This window comes from Xyrauchen texanus, chromosome 8 (assembly GCF_025860055.1).
Source record: "Xyrauchen texanus isolate HMW12.3.18 chromosome 8, RBS_HiC_50CHRs, whole genome shotgun sequence".
NCBI classification, from domain to species: Eukaryota; Metazoa; Chordata; class Actinopteri; order Cypriniformes; family Catostomidae; genus Xyrauchen; species Xyrauchen texanus.
The window spans coordinates 40,782,333-40,802,810 of record NC_068283.1 but is presented as its reverse complement, the minus strand read 5'-3'; the positions used below and the strand labels follow the sequence as shown (position 1 = coordinate 40,802,810).

Below are 20,478 nucleotides of genomic sequence, written 5' to 3'. Positions count from 1 at the left end.
TGGAGGGACCATCTGCCAGAGTTCTGCTGCTCTCCAGACTGTGTATGTGTGTGCTGAGGGGTGGGGTGGGTGTAAATGAGTGTGTGTGTGTGTGTGTGTGTGTGTGTGTGTGTGTGTGTGTGTGTGTGTGTGTGTGTGTTTGTGTGCATTCCCATGACATCAATAGCACCTGAGCATGCAGGCATTTTTTGGTGGGATTTACCCATTTGGTGGGATTAACTTCTGTGTGTGTGTGTGTGTGTGTGTGTGTGTGTGTGTGTGTGTGTGTTTACCATGACATGTTGGCAGAAGTGAATGAGTGTGTTTTTAGATGAAGGTGGACTCTCACAGCTTTCAAAGGTTTAATATCTAATTTTCATGCTAGATAAATAACCGATTGACTGGAAGAATGCTAATTACATTTAAGGTCAACTAAAACAGCATTTGTCACAAATTTTCCTTTGGTAATGTGACATATTTTAAAGTGATTGACGTTCAAAAAGACAAAAAAAACGTAGGGCGGGACTTTATCCATCAAGAATGAATTAAAATGTGATAAGTGGGAGTTACGAACCAAAACAGAGTCAGAGCTTCTTATTAAAATCGTCTAGGTTACTGTTGTAACCTCCGTTCACTGATGAAGGGAACGAGACGATGTGATGAAGAAGCAACACTAGGGGTCTCGCTTGAGAGCCTCGTGCATCTCTGAACTTGAGAAAAGGCCAATGAGAAATTGGCAGACAGAATTTGCATGTCCCGCCCCCGGACATATGGGTATAAAGGGCGGGAAATGCGTCTGTTCATTCAGGATTTTGCCTGAGTAGCCGACAATGAGGTTCGGCCGTAACAGTGGCTCGGTTTAGCGACGTGGCCGGGAGGACACATTGTCTCGTTCCCGCCATCAGGGAATGGAGATTACAACAGTAACCTAGACGTTTTTATCTATCCAACCATTCAGACATTTCACAAAGTGTACTTTGGCCTTCAAAGAACTGTAGTTCCCCGTCTGTCGCTTACTTCGACGTTGTGTCGAAGAAGCGACACTAGGGGTCCAATTTTAATCACGCCATGCGCTGAACTGTGTACGTGCACTGCTGACACAGGGGCACTAAAGGGATGATTGTTTTTTACGTACCCGGCAGGGCTTCGCAGCAGGGCGGAGCAGGTAATACGGCGTCGGAGGCCAAAAGCACGTCCCGAGGCTTTGGTGCTGAGGGAGGACTCAAAGCACTTACCTTGCTCTGCACACCCGGCAGGGTTAGTGACTGAGGATGAGGTCCCATGGAAGCGTCCTCTAGACTCGTCAGAACCGGACGGCCGGGGGGAAACAGTCGTGGGTTTTGTGGCGGGAGTTCCACGTCCGATGTGCCGGGACTGTTGATGTGGCACCTGGGTGCCGTGAGAATGGCATTTGCAGGCCAGTTGACCCAGAGAAAGAGGAAATTGCTCGTTTATTGAGAATGTCGGGTTGCGGCAAAGAAAACAAACTGATCTGTGGATTCTCATCCTGGTCCTCCACCATGGGAGAGAGTGGTCTGCTTACCAGCTCCGGAGCAAACGTCTGGATCTCTGGGTCGTCCATCTCAGTAACGCTTGGGAGCCTTCCGGGTCCTGGAGGGTGTTTGTGAGACGGGGGGGCGTACGCTTCCTGCGGGGTGCTTGACGATGTGGCTGAGAGCTGGGCCCAGGTTGAGGCAGAGCTGCACGTTTTCTGGAAGCCGCAGGAGGACGCCTCGCGGCGGGGCATGATATAAGAGATGGCCTCCATCTGCTTCTTCACCACTGAGAACTGCTGGGCGAAGTCCTCGACGGTGTCGCCGAAGAGACTGAACTAGGAGACAGGTGCGTTAAGGAAGCGTGCTTAGTCCACGTCCCGAATCTCGACCAGGTTCAGCCACAGATGTCGTTCCTGAGCCACGAGGGCGGTCATCGCCTGCCCGAGTGTCCGCACTGTGACCTTCGTGGCCCTGAACGCATTTCCTGCATTACGTCGGGGTCAGGACTACCCAAGTGCAGATCTTTAAGTGCCTTGGCCTGGTGGACTTGCAGGAGGGCCATGGCATGAAAGGCGGAAACGGTCTGTCAGTCATCCTACTGGCCCTGGAGGGGAGCACCGGACGATTCGCAGCTCGCTGCTCACACAACCGGTCGGCTCCAAATAAAATTTCTGAATGAACAGACGCATTTCCCTCCCTTTATACCCGTATGTCCGGGGGCGGGACATGCAAATTCTGCCTGCCAATTTCTCATTGGCCTTTTCTCAAGTTCAGAGATGCGCAAGGCTCTCAGGAGAGACCCCTAGTGTCGCTTCTTCGACACAACATCGAAGTGAGCGACAGACGGGGAACTATTGTTATTTGCTATTATCAACGTAACCTTTATTATGTTAACATTATTTAACGTCATCTGATTAATGTGTTAACTATCAGCAAGATTTTATAAAGGCATTTTGATGAACTTATAAAGCATTTAGTTTTTTCTGTCCAGGAATGTTAACAGCATTTGTGGCATAATGTTGGTTATCACAAAAAATAATTTACTCCTTTATTTAGAAAAAAAAAGCAAAGATTGCGACATGCTCACTATAAAGTCCACACACACTAAAATACACAAAAGTAATAGAAGTATAGCCACAAGACATTATAAATGTTAACATGCTTTAAGTGTGATACAATCACTAACTAACCTTTTTTATGTAAAGTTATTTCCAATATTACACCCTCGTTGTCATGATAACGAAAACCTGCAATCCAAGTATATATATAACTTTCCACACAGATAAGGTTATTAGGCTATTTTATCACACCAAAGTCAGTAGTGCAGACAAAACGCAAGAATGCCTAAGGTGAGAAAAGTGTAAAATTGTTCAATGACATGAGAATAAAACAAACAATATATTTAGTTCTTAAGCGACTTTTTGTATTGTCTAATCAATGCTTTATTCATCAAAATGCTATTTATTTAAATCTGAATTTCAATCCATATTATATATTTATTATAGGCCCTACATATTATATTTATAAATGTTGAATTATTATGTATTATTTATATTAATTATATAAATGTATGGGTCTTTCTCAACAAATAATGACATATGCGATTAATTGCGATTAATTCAATTAATTAATCGCCATGTCATGTCATTTAAATTTTAATAGAATGACAGCCCTAGTATTTCAATATTTCTGGACAGGCCCCATTCATTTCCATTGCATGCGCCTTACTGAAACCGTTTTTGTTTTATTATTTTATTTTAAATAAATAAGTCAAAATAATGTTTTGATGTAATCAAAAATTATGCCAAACCCAAAATATACCTTTAATAAAGTAAATTAGGTCAATTTCTATCCCTCTGCACACAGACTTTAAATCCCTCTGCACACATATAATGGAAGCACCCCTGGTATTATAGTCCCTAAAAAGACTTAAAATACCCTATCAAAATAAAATTGCAAAAAAAAAAATTGCCTGCTGTATGGCAACCCGACAGCCATGTTTGTATGTTTACGTTTGGAATTGTGTTGAAAATCCAGGATTTGGACTTCCACATCAGTCCAGAGGGATCCTATGTGAGAATCTACTGCAGACAATGGACTTACAAAAGGATTTCTGATGTATAAAACAAAATGAAAGCACATTCACATGTGAAAAACACCCACCACCTCTTAATACCAGGAAACAGTAAATCAGATAGACTGGATGAGAAATGTGGTTCAGTTGAGAAATTTGAATGGACAGGAGACAGAGAGAGATAGAGGCACATGTATAGGTATATATACATTGATATAGTATGAGGGGAATGTGGTCTAACCATGATAAGGAAACTGCACGCCATCGTTTTCATGTTTTATCTTCCTCTCCTGCATACTGGCCAAATGGTGTTGCACTGAAAAACCCAAACAGGGGAGAAGAATACAGTTAACAATGAAAGAGACAGAAATACAGATAGGGTTTTTTTAGGAGGTGTTGGAGGGAATTTGGCACCGCTGTTGCATTATCAATTCATTTGCACATACAGTAAACACTTCACAGTACACAAATTTAGAAAATGTTATATTCATGTGGTCAAACGACAGTGTTGCTTACTATCTATCCCCAGTCAATCCAATCTAAGTCAACTAAAACAGTGCATGGAAAAAACTGCACACATCCCAATCCAATCAGCTTCGGCTAAAACAGAGGGGTGGAACATAATAGGATATGCCACAATTTGCATACTATCCATACTGAATAGCATGCAAGACTAGAATTATTGTATCTGAAATCATAGTATTCTGGTAATGTGCAATAGATGCCTGAATGACATTGTTTGATGTATGTATCTCTGCATGATTTTTGGGGCCAAATTTGCTCTTTCAGTATGAGGTTGAATCTACAACAATCAGTTTTGAAATTTATGAACCTGAAAAAATAAGAAATAATTAATTTTAAGGTAATTAATTTAGCTAGATGCTGAGGCTTGGAGAGAGACAATCGGGTCTGTTGTATCAAGATCAAAAAATGAATTAGGCCTGTACTGTAAAGTGCTGTACAATCTAATGCTGTTAGACATGCTAAGCTGTCATTTATGCATATTAAAAACAAGCCGCAAAATAAACTCTCATCTTAACAAGATACATGAACACAGAAATACACAAAACATAGACATTCATACAGAATCTTTATCGAACCATCTTTCTGTATTTGTTTCTGCTTGTTTGTAAATCTGTCTTTCTAGTTAGCTAGCTATCTAGCTAGCAAGCTAACTTCCTATATGCAGTTGGTTTAGACTCACATAGGGAAAATGCAAAGAAAACTAAATCTGACAAATGTGTAATTGCATTTCCAAGAATATCATCATCTTCTCTCACATCTGTAAAATGGGAGTCCTTTATCTATTTATGCACACTGGAAACAAATCTACTTCTATGAAGTCTAATTACTTTTACATGTGATTCGACACTTTTCAAACCTCACAACAATTACAACAAGCTAGTAGCTACACTCATAACACATATAAATGGAGGGAAATCCTTGTCAAACTTATATTATTATTATGTTACTTATTATTTATTGTTTATATTACAATGAATGCTTCAGTTATATGACTGAATAAAATATTCTATTTATAGGTAAGAGGTAAGCATTTCCACTTTTGGGGGATTTACGGAGATTTACTTAATCTATTAATGGAAATGCCACAATTTTCACTTCTCTCTTACACTTCATACTCTGTAAGTGTTTCAGCCCAAATTTATTGCATGCACATATGAGTGCTTTTAAGAGTTGCACAACAGGGTCCCAAATCCATTACCTAAGAGATAACTCTTAATATTTCACTGAGATATTATTGCTGTCATCTTTGTTTACTCTTGTGTTCTATTGAAGTTTGGTAAGATGGTGAACAGGCACAGGAGGAAAGAGAGAGAGAGAGAGAGAGAGAGAGAGAGAGAGAGAGACAGGTCAAATTTGGTTGGATGGATGAAAGTATGGTCAGAAAGTGAAAATCATTTCTGGTCCCTTCACACAGGCTCTGAGTCCACTCATTCAGTATAACTTCAGTATTTCATGCTCAAATTGAGGTGGCATATTTCATTTGATACAAACGAGGAACAAGGATTTGAGGGTCAGTTGTACAGTCTGTTGAATATTTTGTATTGTTGTGTAACTGTGTGTAAATCGCTCAGATAACAAAACATTGAAAATTCATCTTTCCGTTAAACCGATTGTCTCTATGCACATATCCTGCTACGAGTGTCACACAGACAAATTTACAAAGCCGACAAACATTATTTTGTTTTCTTATCTTAAAAAGGAACTAAAATCTATTGACAGCCATAATACGCAACTCATATTTTCTATTTTTTAATCCACCTATTTCCTGAATGTGGAAGTGTTTCTCGATTCATTCACTTGCATTTTAAGGACCTACTGAGCTGAGATAGCTTTCTTTAAATGTGTTCTGCTGAAGAATGAAAATTGTACACACCTGGGATGGCATGAGGGAGAGTAAATAATGAGAACATTTTAATTTTGGGTTGAACTATCCATTTAATTTGCAAAATAATTGCCAAATAAAAAGTATGTTGCTCCATATTGCCGATTCTTTACAGAGTCGCGATGACCGCTTTTTTGACAGTGACTCACCTGAGTGGGTAGATGACAGAAAGCGTTGCACGAGGTTAGTAAATTTTATATAATTAACTTGTTCAAGGTTTTATGACTGAACTCATTTTTACTCAAACTAACACTTAAAATGTATATATATATTTTTTGTTCTCCATCTGGATCAATCGTTTATGTAGTTGCTCAGGGAAACTGTGGATCGAAATCTCTCCAAGAACCTCCTGGGATACATTTACCCCTGGTTGGGAATCACTGATCTAGTTGTCGTGAAGCTGAAATTGCGTTTCTTTTCCCAATATGACTTTAGATATCTAGGTGAGTGGGGTCAATTCTGACTGTGTGAAGATCCAGAGAGCTGGTGGGTAATTTGACTCTACCTGCATCAACATCATTGGGCCAGCCGCTGGGCTGAGACCCTCCCGGGGCTGGAGAACGACCCGAATAGAAGACATCATCCACTGGGCTCTCCATCTCACTGTCATCAATCGATTTACGCTTGTTGGAGCTGAGAGCAGGAAAGAGACAAAGGGACGAAAGTAAGAGAAAATATTAACGGAAATATTTGCAACTGTTATCAGTTGAGCAATCATTGCTGGGAAATGTTTGCAATTTCCTCATTATTAGTGAAGCATAATTGTTTAGATAATCCCTCTTACTTATATATCATCTTGAAGGAGGTAAAACATCAGTGGTGACCTCAAAAATAAATATATAGATATTGTCCCTGACGTGTAAACCACAGTTAATAGTTGACATACACAGTGATACACAATCGAGGGGTGTTCATAGCTATAGAGCACAACATTGACTAAACACTTTTTCAGCCATCTAGGTTCTGGAAGTTTTTTCACCATTGATTTTGCATAGCGATTACATTAAATCCTTTATAAAAGAATTCTAAGCCATCAACCAACCAACCAGCTCTGAGGTGAATCGCAACAGTACAAACTTGATTTGAAGCAAAAAGGTTTTGAAAATTGTACAAAAAGACAAAGTTACAACTTACAAGTCAGTAAATGTGTTCTTAACACACTTTACTTAAGGAATTTTAAAAGGCATGAACAATCCTATCCGAATGAAGTAATACAATTCAAAAACTATTGATATAAAGTTGTTGATTATAAGTATATAAACAATATATTTTAAACTTATTACAAAATATTCAAATATATGCCATAAAAAAGATAAATGCCAATATCTGAGCAGTTTGAGAGTGTAGGGAGACCGACTTGGTAGCAGAGCTCTTTTGGCGCTTATTGTTTACCGCAAGTTACTGATTCATTGGTAGTGTAGTTCTTCACCAGGAATTCCAGTATTAAACAAGATTTTTTTAAGAATAAAGTTGCAATAACACCATCAAGTGGCTAAAACAGATGTATACCATCAATTAACAACCTTGGAGACCATTTTACATCTGTCTTTAAAGGTTCATTACGTTTTTTCTAGAAACCAAAACACCTGTGGACACTGTATTAATCAGCATCCAGGACAAGAACTATCTGTTTTTATAAAAGAAAAGTTACAAAATTTTATTCCATCATCACCAATTCTAGATCACAGGTTCTCAAAGAGGAATGAGAGATCAGATGAGAAAAGCAAAGACAGCAGAGAAAGAACAAAAGAAGAAAGCGAATTTGACTACAGGAAGAGGACAAACAATGTGGAGTACCTCCGTGGGAGACTGGCATACAACTCCATCTCAGTCCTGCAGCGTTTGAGTCACAAAGATAAGACAAGAGAGAAGGACAGGAAGAGAGAAAGAGACAAAAACCACAACAATCAAAAAGGGCGAGAGGTAGAGATAAGAGTAGATGAATGAGATGATATAGTACATGTGAAGAGAGACTGAAAGATTTACAGGTTGTATTGCAGATAAAGTGAAAGCACGAAAGATCCTCAGCTAGTTCTACTAACATGCATTAAACAGCTAAAACAGAGACAGATCATCTAGACAAGCAGTTTAGGGGGCTGTTCACGCCAAACAAAATTTTGTGTCCATCTACAATGTATTTCAATTGTTTTTCTTTTGCACTACATGGACATATCTGACTGGACGTTTTAGACACTATGTCCAGTTAAAAATAACTTAAATCTTTAAAATACTTCTCGAGACACCTTTATTCATCGCACTGCATTTAGCTTTTTAGCACAAGGACACGTTCGGACTGAGCAGCGCCTTAGGCATGCAAGAGTTCTATTAGTAAAGGAAAAGACAAGGAAAATTAGCATGTTTGTCTCTGTGTGTACCTGGTCGATGGTGTGGATGTAATGGATCGGCGACCCAGGTTGATGTTGTAATATCCTGGACTATCGAGGTCGGCCAGAGAGAAGTTGGGTCCAGTTGCAGTGGCAACTGGTGCTGAATTAGACAACAGAAAAGAGTTTTATTAAGTATAATTAATGCCATCATTCATCACCATTCCCACGATGACATGATGCAATCATCAAACTCCCAAAAGTCGTGTCAGTTGTAAGATGAACGATCTGGAATAAGAGGACAATTTTTGGTTGTAAATGAAATGTTTATTTGTTAGAGTGAAACATCTGATTAAGTACCAAAAATGTGGAACAAAATTTATTTTTTAATAATGGTTCACATATATCTGTATTCTTCTGCCAATGTGCAAGTCAGATTTGTGAAGAAATGGCACTTATGAGCAGGTTATTTTCAATGAATCAGAAAAAAAATAAAAACCCTCACAAATCAGTCTCAAACATATTAAATAAATGGTAAATGGTCTGCAATTATATAGCGCCTTTTTAACCTTAATGGTATTCAAAGCGCTTTACACTGCGTCTCATTCACCCATTCACACAAACATTCACACACCAATGATGGCAGAGCTGCCATGCAAGGCACTAGCCTGGCATTGGGAGCAATTTGGGGTTCAGTGTCTTTCCAAAGGACACTTCGGCATGTGGAGCCATGTGGGCCGGGAATCAAACAGCCAACCCTGCGATTAGTGGACGATCCACTCTACCACCTGAGCCACAGCCGCCCCATTTTGAATTAACTATTTGATTCTTTATAATGACTCCATTCAAAGAATTGCAAATTTCACAGATTATCATGAAACCTTTGTCTTTGTATCGAAACATCCCGTACGGGACACATATTTTAGCGGCAAGACACAACACCCCCCACCGTCGGATGTGGCGAAACGTCCCATTTTGAAGTGAAAAAAATTCTAAAGTGTCCCATATTGATGTGGCGAAAAGTTGGCAACCATATAGTTTGCAATAACTTGGGGGCAACCACAGAAAAGACTAGATTGCCTTTAGATTTCTGTCTAGATCTTGGAACTGCTAACAGCATTTGGTTGCATGATCTCAATAGCCTAGAGGAATTAGAGAGCCTAAGAAAGTCATTGATGTGCTGTGGAGACTGGAAATGTAGTTCTTTAAAAACAAACAAAAGTTATAGTCAACTCTGTATTTAACTGGCAACCAGTGAAGTGAAGACAAGACTGCTTAATCAACTTTATTTTTCAATATGCAATGGTTTTGGATATTCAGGAATGCACACATAGACACTGCTGCGTGTGTCTCTTTCTCCCTACAGCGGTTTGGACTGCCCTTAACAGCTTTTAGAGATGATTTCTCAAAGGTGTCAATCCTTACCATTCTTCTTCTCCCGGCTTCACTCTCCACAGACGTCGCTCGGCCACTCCTACATCCCCACATCCCCCATCGCCCGACTCAGGCCGGGGAGCCATTTGGCCTGTCAATTACTCCACCCCCATTTCTGGAGAGGAAATCTGTAACAGCCATCTGTGCCCCCGGCCTGTGGACCACCTCGAACTTAAAAGGCTGGAGAGCTAGTTACAACGACTGATCCGCACGTTGGTATCCTTCATGCGATGGAGCCACTGGAGCGGGCTGTGGTCTGCACAGAGGGTGAAAGCACACCACAACAGATAGTACTGGAGGGTGAGGACCACCCACTTGATGGCCAAACACTCATTCTCTATCATGCTGTTCCTTGAGTTTATGAATAATGTCCGATCGAGCAGTTCAAAAATCCAAGGTATTGGGTACACATCAAATTTAGACACCGCATTGACTTTTCTAGAATCCACACAGAACCGGACCGAGCCATCACTCTTTGGAACCAGCACCACCGGGCTGGCCCAGTCACTGTTGGATTCTTCTATTACCCCAATATCTATGTAGGATGGCCTTTAATTCTTCCCGAACCACTTCTTTTTTGTGCTTGGGTAATTGGTAGGGATGACTGCATCCCACTGCCCCTGGGGTTGTTTCGATATGGTGCTCTATGAGATTTGTACGACCTGGAAAAGGCAAGAACACGTCAGAGAATGCTCCTTGCAACCTGGCAACCTCCGAGATTTGTGACGGTGAGAGGTGGTGTCCGTAAGTTAATGGGGTGAATCGATCGGTGGCTTTTAAGTTCACCTCAGGTCCAAGCTCCTCCCTCTCTGGAACCACCATCTCCAAAATCACGGGGACTGCCTCTCTACACGGTTTTAGGATATTAAGGTGGTAATTCTGATGTGCTCCACCTCTAACCATTCGTTTAACCTCATAATCGACTTCCCACCTCACCATGTGACCTCAAAGGGTCCTTGTCACTTTGCAAGTAATTTAGAGTTCGATGTGGGAGCAATACAAGGTCTTTATCTTCCTGTGTGAATTCCCATAGCCGAGTACCCCTATTATACAGACAGATGCAACGTTCTTGAGCATGGAGCAAATTCTCCTGTGTCAATTGCCCCAGTGTGTGGAGTTTTGCTCTCAGGTCAAGAACGTATTGAATTTCGTTTTTGCTGTTTGAAGGTCCCTCCTCCCAATTTTCCCATAGGACGTCAAGTACGCAACGCAGTCGACACCTGTACAATAATTAAAATGGGGAGAACCCCATGGAGGTATGTGGAACCTAACTCATTCTCCAAATAATAGGGGCTTGAGCCACTTGTCCCAATTTCGAGCATCTTCTTGCACAAATTTACGGATTATTTTGCTTATTGTCTGATTAAACCATTTGACCAAGCCGTCTGTTTGGGGGTGGTAAACTCTGGTCTAAATCGATTTAATCCCCAATTATACGTACCGTTTGTGTAGTGTGTGTGGCTTAAATGTAGTGTCCTGATCAGTGAGAATTTAGTTCAAAATCCCCACTCGGAAGATAATTCTGAATAGTGCTTCCACAACAATTTGTGCTGAGATGTTGCAGAGAGGTATCATGTTGCATATTCCACCAGAACCAACACAAAGTGATGTCTGTATTCCATTCGCTCTAATGGCCCGACAAGCTCCATACCAATTCTTCTGATGAGGACCTCTATTAATGGAAGGGGGCGCAATGGCGCTCTTATGATGGCTAGCGGATTCACCAGCTGACATTCATGGAATGCCCCTCACCACCTGTGAACATTCCCACGAATGCCCAGCCAATAGAAATGGGCCATTAGACGGTTCAGTGTCATTTCCTGCCCTAAGTGACCCACCTTCGGATTATAATGAGCTGTCTGGAATAACATTTCCTGACGACATTGCTGTATTAATAATTTTTTTGTATCCATCTTTGTCTGAGTGTCCTGCATCACTTGATACAACCAATCCTTGATACAGTAATTGAAAAATACAGATATGTGAGTGCAATGTCTGGCTGGAGGCACTGACAATCAATGATCAAAGGCGTGCCAAAGGGTCTCATCTCACGTCTGCTCCAGAGGGAAATCCCCATGCAGGGAATCCTCTAAGGGCTGGGAAAGCTGAGACTTCCCCCTCCCTCATGTCCTCCTGACATGGAGCTGACATAGATGGCCCTGGCACCGCATCCCCAGCCAGATAATCACACACCACATACCGAAATGTTTTGTTGCAGGACCCATCCACATACATTCCCCTTAATAAAGTTGTAATTGCCAGCCAATTCATACCCAAGATTAGTAGATGGGACAGTTGAAGAATAACCACAACCGCGACACTATGCTTTTATCCCCAAAATTGAATAATGACCATCTCTACAGGGTAATTTTGAGTATATCCATCCAAACACCTTACCTTCACCTGCCCACTCATATCCAAATTCTTGGGTTGAACCAAGCTTTGGTGAATGGAGGTTTAATTACAACCTGACTCCACAAAGGCTTGGTATGTACCCCCCTTAATACACACAGGTATCCGGTATGCTCCTGTTCAGTCAGGGGTGAATGCCCACTGGGTGTTGGGCCAGCCCTTCGCTTCAGCCGCCTGCTCTAAGACTTCTGGATCATCTTGTGGCCCTATCTTCACAAGCGTGATGTGGGGCTGGGCTATGGTGCAGCCGGGGTCGCGGCTGGAGTACTCCCCTGGGCCATCAAGTGCCTGGAGGATGACCTGGAAACACTGCTCCTGCTCCACACATAAGTCCAGGAGTGCTTGATGTTGGGTCAGTTGGATGCCGGCAAGTCTTGATGACTTCGGCTAATGGCGAGGACTCCATGATGGCATTTCTTCCTTCTAATCCCGGGTTTCGATCACTAACTCTTTTATGAAGGAGGAAGCGGAGAAGGTGATGCCAGCAACAAATTAACTTTATTTTACAATATGCATTGGTTTTGCTTTTCAGCACAATATATAGGAATGCACACATAGACACTGCTGTGTGCATCTCTTTCTCTTTGGACTGCCCTTTTATCCCCCTCCAGCTCTCACTGCAACACAAAACAGCTGTTAGAGATGATATTCCACAGGTGTCAATCCTTACCGTTCTTCCTCTCCCAACCTCGCTCCACAGACGTGGCTCAGCCACAGCCACATCACCACAATTATATATATATATATATATATATAAACTTGAGGCGGATGGACCCCAGACCACATTGGGCACTTTATTAGGACCATAGTGTTCCTAATAAAGTGCTCATTAAGCTGTATATATACAGTTATAGCGTGAGGACTTCCTAAAAACTACTAGTACTGTCAAGTCATTCCAATTCCTAGTGCATGCCATAGATCACATAGAAGATCATGCGACTCACTCTGTGACACACGGACAAGCTCGGCCACATTCCATACGCCTGACGTGACGAAACAGTCCTGGAAACTCAAATGCCCTGCAGAGAGAGAAAAAACAGACATGAAAACAACAAATTACAAAATAAAAAAATTAAAATGACCATACTTACTCATCAGAACCTGTCAAACACACACACACACACACACACATGCATACATACAAAATAAACTGCACAACTGTCATAAAAAGGCCTGGACCATATAATTACAGTCATCAGCTGGCATATGTTTGTCGTCTCTAAGGAATAACAAGCTAACCCATACTCATGGTTAACTCTAACATAGCACACTCAAATCTCAGCTAAAACTTTATGAGCACATTAAAAATACTTTATGTCACACATTTAGAGATACTGTTTTCAGCTGAAGTGTGTGTGGTACACTGCATACAAATATACAAATGATATCCATTTTTGTATTGCTTAGTGGTTGCTCTGTCATGGTTAGGGAGAATCAGGTCTCATTTATGGCAAATTTTTGGTTCGCCTGACATTTATGACGCAATGCACAGACATTTATTTGTTCTGCAAAAACATACTTTTGGTGGTATTTCTCATGTCACACACATCCTTGAAATTCTTGTCCTGGAATTATTAATTTTAAAATGATGTTGCAGGCTTAGTCTCAAAATTCCTTAGAAGAACTAAAAATAGACATAAATTAGTCAACTGTTGACAAACTGTAAGAGAAAATAGAGCTATAAAATACATGTTGGTAGCATAGCTCAGATAATTTGGTCTTGGACATTTTTGAGCTCATATTTAAATCTTTCAGACTTTGGTCTTTTGGCAAATCTGAGCACAGTTTGAGACATTGTGGAGATGTCTTCTAAAACACTTGACACAGTCATTCTCATGTCTGTCTAGGAGAAATAATTGAGGTATTAAAGAGATCTTATTTGTGATTTTTCTATCTTTTATATCCTTTTCATTGCTTCTGCTGTACATATGGACTTTCAATATGTACTTGTGTGTGGGCAGAACGGATGATTAGTTATGTTCCACACCCATCTGTAGTACCGGCTGAGGTCAACGTGTGAGTATTGTATGTGTGTGTCCGCAGGTTAACCACAGTGAGGCCTGTGCATGAGCTCAGTGTCACTCCACAGCCATGTGGTTCCCATCATCCAATCACATCAGAGTGATTTATGAGCATTCTGTCACTCGCTGTCACATCCAGCTAAGCAATGCTTTACTACAATAAACTCTTCCACTAAATGGGGGAATTGTCTTTTCTCATACCCTGAGTTTGTGTGTTTGTGGTAAGCGCGAGTCTGGGTGTGCATGTGACCGCATGTGACCTCATTAACGTAAATAATATGGCTTAAAGTATTAATCTGCCCCTATTTGTGTGCACAACCATGCATTTCAAAGTCCAGCGAGAGCAGCTAACCCATAGATTCATCTGCTGACTGGCAGGCGGAGTGGAAAACGGTGGCTTATGCGTTGATTGTGTAGCGCGAGGATTTCATTGTGCTGTTTCAGCCAATGCTAACTGGAGCCTGTTCGCTCACTGCCATTAATGGTAACTTCAGATGTGTACGATGAACTTAAGGCTTTCTGTGTTAAATTATATTTAGAAGAATTAGAGTTCTTCAATGGTTCCAGGAGCATCACACTTGGTTCAACAAAGACGAATCTTTATCAAGAACCATTTTTTGGCTGTGTATGGTTCTTAAGATGGATTTATGGTTCTTTGGAGAGTAAAACAGTTTTTGATATTTCATTGAAGGTTCTTCTACATAGCCCCTTTTTTTCTGAAATTGTTTTGCATTCCCTAGCAATTATGTTGGGTACCCTTGCTATAAATTAACTGGTTTTACTTCAGTAACCATAGTTTTACTACACTTACCACTATTGATCCGTCATATTTCAAGTAAAACCATACTGAAGCAACCACAAAATTTACCATGGTTTTACTATAATAACCATATTTTAACCATGATATCCATGGGGAATCCATAATAATAATAGTGGAAAATTAAAACTACGGTAATAAAAATCATCCTTTTCTGGTTTCTATGGTGTTACTACAAACACCCCAGTTCAACTTTGGTAGTTTCAGTAAAACCATGGTTAATTCTTATTCAAATTAACCATGGTTTTATTACAGTGGCCACCGTTTAACCATGGTATTTGTAGTAAGACTAGAGTAACCACAAAATTATCAATGGTTACTACAATATTACTATAGTAAAACCATGGTTAATTTATTGCGAGGGAACCCAAAATACCTGCGAAGCAACAAAAATTATTGAGAGGTAAAGCTAAACTGTTTCAGAAAGTAAATTCTCTCCCTGTCCTTTAAGTGTTTTGGTTTCGGTAAAACACCAGTACCTCCTAATCCCGGGTTTCTCACTCAAGCAATATAACAGTAAAATGACTATTCTCTATATAAAGAGAATAAACAGGTGAACTTGAACTATGTTATGTGCCAGTCAGAATGGATAAGTTGCATTGAGAACATGTTGTTTCCTTAAAAACGTGCTACGTGTAACATCCTAAACTGTCTAAACATGAGGACATCACAACAGAGTAACTTTTAAAAAGTAGCTAATCCTTCAGTATAGTACTTATAGACTACTGTTCAAGGAGCTCATGTTTCCAGGACAGTTTTCTCATGTTGTGTAATCTTACATTTGAAACATATTCATCTTTAATGTGTTTGAGGCATGTTTAAATTAAGTAGTTTAAACATTTTTCGAAATATTTGTTTAATGTTTCGTCTGTTACAGTTTGACACATCTGTTGTAATTTTGCACATTATCGGTAACTAAAATTATGCAATTTTTTGTAGAAATTGACAATTACAATGATATATTTAAAGGACATTTTTGTCAACAGACAATAATTATGACTTAACTAAAAACTGTGATAATGCACACAGTGTTCAAGTACACAACACAATGCTTAATCAAATATTTAATGGAAGGATTTAATCCATGTCCAACGCGTGTCAAGCAAATCAGAGGCCAATTGTAGTTTGATTAATGAGTAAACATGATGGACTAAGCTGAGCTACAACCACATTATCTTGGTCTGTTAGTCCAACTTCACAAAAAGTCTGATTGAAAATCTGATTGGAATCTAAAGTCAACGCATACCTTTCAACACTCCCGTTTTTCCCGGGACTCTCCCGTATTTCTCACCCATCACCCGCCCCCTCCCGTTTTGTTATTTCTCCTGGGAAACTCCCGTAATTTGTATGGCCCAAACCTTGTTATATGAATCATCACATCAGTATATTATTCCAAGGTTGTCCAGTGGCCAGATCTTGTATGAAACGGATCCTACTCACACAATCGACACATCATACAAATTTCAACCCATTTGTGACCTCATCCTGGCAACCTACAACCCAGTAGTGCTGTTGATATCTGTGCAGGAAGTAGACAAGGGGAGTTGAATCAAGCATCACTGGTAGATGGGAGGGGAAGACTTAGGTAGTGCTCCGGCGAAAAAAATAAATAATATATATATACATGAAATATAACAACAGCTGGACGGAAGAATCTCAAAGAAATATCGACAATGGCCACGCCTTTTACAAAGTGTGTCGCACTGACCGACACGGTGGGAGAAATGATCTTACTCAGCACATTAAATCACAACGGCACAATTTGTATGTGTTTAGCCTGCCTCTGCCATTCAACCCCCCCCCCCTCAGAGGTCTCCAGGATTTCGTTACCCAAATGTTGACAAGTATGAGTCAACGTGAAATGATATTCGCAACCTTTTTACTTCATGACAGAAAGAAACTGAACAAGAAAAGAATACAGGGTGGGACTTGATTTTATCCACCAGGAATTGATTAATGGATTACAAGAGTTTGCGTTTAATGGATTACAAGCGATCGTGGAGAACTGATTTTCATGGTGCTCAACGTACCGTTGGGCGGAGGCTTGATATCTGCTTCTCCTTGTTGGTTGGAGTTGTCTGATTGTCCAGATTCTACAAAGAGGAAAGAAAGAAAGGGAGAAAGCAGAGAAAAAAGAGACAGCAGATTAATAACATGGGACATAAGATGTTGTCTAGGTCAAGTCCAATGCTGCCTGAATCAATTAACAGATGTAGAACATTTGGAATATTCTCTTCCAGCACATATTAAATGTAGCGGTGAGACGACACAGCTGGAGGTGAATCGTGGAGAATGTGCTTTGGTTCTGGACCATTTACATTATGTTCAGGAGGTCTGAGCATTGCTTAGATATGAAATCTGACACTCTGTCTTGGTATTACTTGTATAAGATACATTGTAAGTCTGACTCTACACTTCATCTGATAGACTTCATCTGAAGGTGGCGATGATGTGGCTCCTTAAATGTATCGTTGCAGTTCAGAGGTGATATGTACACTTAGTGGAGTGAAAAACAAGTAAAGTTCTACCAAATGTTTCTACCTTAAAAAGATATAAAACTCCTGTAGAATTGTAAAAATCTAATAGCAATTTCCCCATGTAATAAGTCAATTGCAAAGGCAACAATACATGGAAGTCGCAGAAACAAACCGCACCAGCTCTAGTCATGTGGCAATAAAAGCTCTATTTATTGATTTGTTGTTACCATGTCAATACTAAGATGTTAAACCACAAAACATCCATTCGACAATGAAACAAGATCTTTACCCCTGTATTGAAAAACTGTACTTGGGCGCAAAGGTCTAGCCAACTGTGAACAGTAAATACCCTTGTTGCAAGTAAAAGTTGTCCATTTTAAACATGAAGTTGCACTGCTCTGAAATCTATAAATACACAAAATACACATCCAAAAGCGGCCTGCTGAAACCCCACTCTGATGTATTATTGTGTGTAAGATGTAGACTTAGGCTGGTGTGCCGCCATAAAGTTGTTTGGACAATGTCTCCATAGGCTTTTTATCTTAGCAATATAGTGATCTTGGAGAGAGTCCAGACCCCCGCCGTTGTTTGAACTGGCTGAGACTCACTATCCCCCTTTTTTCTATAGGCACTGAGGTCTGCCTAACTATAGATTTTCAGAAGGATGTCTCTAAATGACTTTGGCATCTCTTTCTGGCTCTTTTGTTGTGCTTCTCAGCTTACACAAGATATTTGACCTGTTTGGCTGAAAATACATTATGCTTGTGCCATGTTGTACACTACAACAACAAATAGCAAAAGTCTGTAACTATTAGTGGCATCAAAGGTGCTGATACCATATAATATAACTAGAATTAAACAGTTTCTGTGGAAAATGTGAATGGTGCTTGCCTGTCCAAAACTAACTTCGATGATGCCAGGGTGTTTCTGGGTGGTTGCGTCAAAATGCCAAACGAGCCCACTCCCATGTATGTATAATATTCTGTTCCCTATTGCCGTTGTTCCTCCTTCAATTTAAATATGTGGGATTTTTATTGTCCTCCAGGCATAAATTGTAAGTTTGTCCACTTAGAAAAATAATAGCACTCTTCTCTACAAGTCACACAATCCAAGGCCTTAATTTTTGTCCATAGTAGCACAAACAATGCAGGACAAGTTACGCTAATGACGTTATGTTGTTCACACTGCAGGAAAAATATGATTTTATTCTCAAATCTGATTTGTTTCGACTGACGGTTCAAACTACAGCTTATATATGATGTTTGTAAAGAAAAAATACATCCCATGAAATACTATCTGTCCATTCAAACTAAGAAAATATTATTTTAATCAGCTTCCAAACCACCTACAAATATAGTTTGGATCAGGCTTGTAAAAATCAGATTTCATGTGTTTTTGTCCTTTTCAGACTACAAAAAACAATATATATATATTAAAAAAAATCTATTTTTTTTTCTGCCTGTGTAAGCAAAAGTGATAGCCTTAGCAAAGCCCACAAATTACTAGCACCAACAGCACGAGGGCTGAAAATACAAGGAAGTGAAAATACACCATTTTGAAAAATAAAAACGAGTTACGCATTTTACAATGGTTAGGTATGAGTAACAGCCTTAGCAAGCCCCACAAACTACTAGCGGCCAATGAAAGAGGGTAAAAATTATTTAAAAAGCGACAATTTTCAAAAGACAAAAAAGACATGAGGAGCTCTCATTATTTTCCTCTTTTCTCTCTCTTGCACCCCCTCGTTCGCTTGCTGCTGTTGTTCTATGGATTTCTGGCAGCCATCTTAGCGCTTGGCAGCCATCTTAGCATTGGCGGTAGCAGAGCATTCCTGCTAGCTTACAAAGCACCCTCACACAGACACACTCCTGTCAGACAGAGAAAACCTCTCCACCACACTATACAGTAAAAGCCTCGCAAATGGAGGCCATTTTCAGCTACTTGTGCTAAATGCTAATTGAGGGAGTTAAAAACCAACTACCGCCATTTTTTTTGTTTACAGACTGCATATGTAGCCTCTAGTGCAAGGTGCGAGGGCTGCTGTTCTCCTGTTTTCCACCATTTACATTCTCACACAGATAATGTAGAATGTAATGCACTTTAATCGACTCTGTAAGATTTTTAGTAAATGTATGACTGCCATATTCGTTCACTATGGTATTTAGGCTACATGATATTCCAAGGAGCCATGGTATTAACACAATGCAATGACAATTTTTTGTAGGTAACATATTAATTACAATGGTATTATATTAATATACAATGTTATTTAAATGGTATTTTCATTGGTATTTCAATGCACTTCAAAGTATATAATGATATTAGTGACTGTAAATAGCATTCTAATCTGAATCTTTATTTGTTTGGTTGCGTGAGAGACTTAACACCAGGCTAACAACGATAGCATCCACACCAGATTAGTTCATGTAGAACAACAGCAATCCGTACTGATAAAGTAGCGTCTTCTAGTGGTGTGGAGGTATGAGCACAGTTTAAGGAGAAGTCTCGGATGACCTCCAATCCAATTACATGGCACATTAGTGAAGCTCAGTATGCAAAACTGGACGTGAGTGAATGAGAGGGGCCGCGCTATTGGGCAGAGACAAAGAGCAGATGAGCAGGGGGCCAGAACATCAAAACTCAAGTGCACAAAAGAGACACTGTCCATTATTAGAGTATAGCCTCCAGTCTATGGAGTCCAATCAACGCTGTTATCAGCATGCAACCACACACACATACGGTACTGCATCCAACAATGTTCAGGCTAATCCTTATCTTCCCAGCACACACAGTCAGGACCCCTGAACACACCATGCCAAAGATACTGGGTGAAACACAAAAATGTTTACCTAGCTATCTAAACAGGGACATCCCATCTCCAGTTCAGACTCAAAATACTGATTGGATCAGCTGCCTTTGAAGTCGTTGTAAAATGCTGATGAACGCGCACCTATGACAACATAAACTAATGCATATGCACTAAGTTGCTAATTTGCTTGGCAACTGCAAACTCCTACAGTTAGTTTGATTAATTACA

General features: G+C 40.2%; 1 protein-coding gene across 18 annotated transcripts in view; it reads right to left on the bottom strand.

Moving 5' to 3' along the window:
• Positions 1–20,478, bottom strand: part of nfixb (nuclear factor I/Xb) — a 231,448-nt gene that overhangs the window by 34,045 nt on the left and 176,925 nt on the right. For 12 of the 18 annotated variants that reach the window (XM_052131251.1, XM_052131252.1, XM_052131253.1 and 9 more), the window contains 6 exons: positions 16,995–17,057; positions 13,071–13,145; positions 8,332–8,443; positions 7,754–7,789; positions 6,462–6,589; positions 3,791–3,865 (listed from right to left, as the gene is read on the bottom strand). In XM_052131251.1, coding sequence (XP_051987211.1) covers positions 3,791–3,865; positions 6,462–6,589; positions 7,754–7,789; positions 8,332–8,443; positions 13,071–13,145; positions 16,995–17,057 — 489 coding nt within the window. The remainder of the gene's footprint in view (positions 1–3,790; positions 3,866–6,461; positions 6,590–7,753; positions 7,790–8,331; positions 8,444–13,070; positions 13,146–16,994; positions 17,058–20,478) is intronic. The other 6 variants (XM_052131263.1, XM_052131250.1, XM_052131264.1 and 3 more) reach the window with 2 other exon arrangements.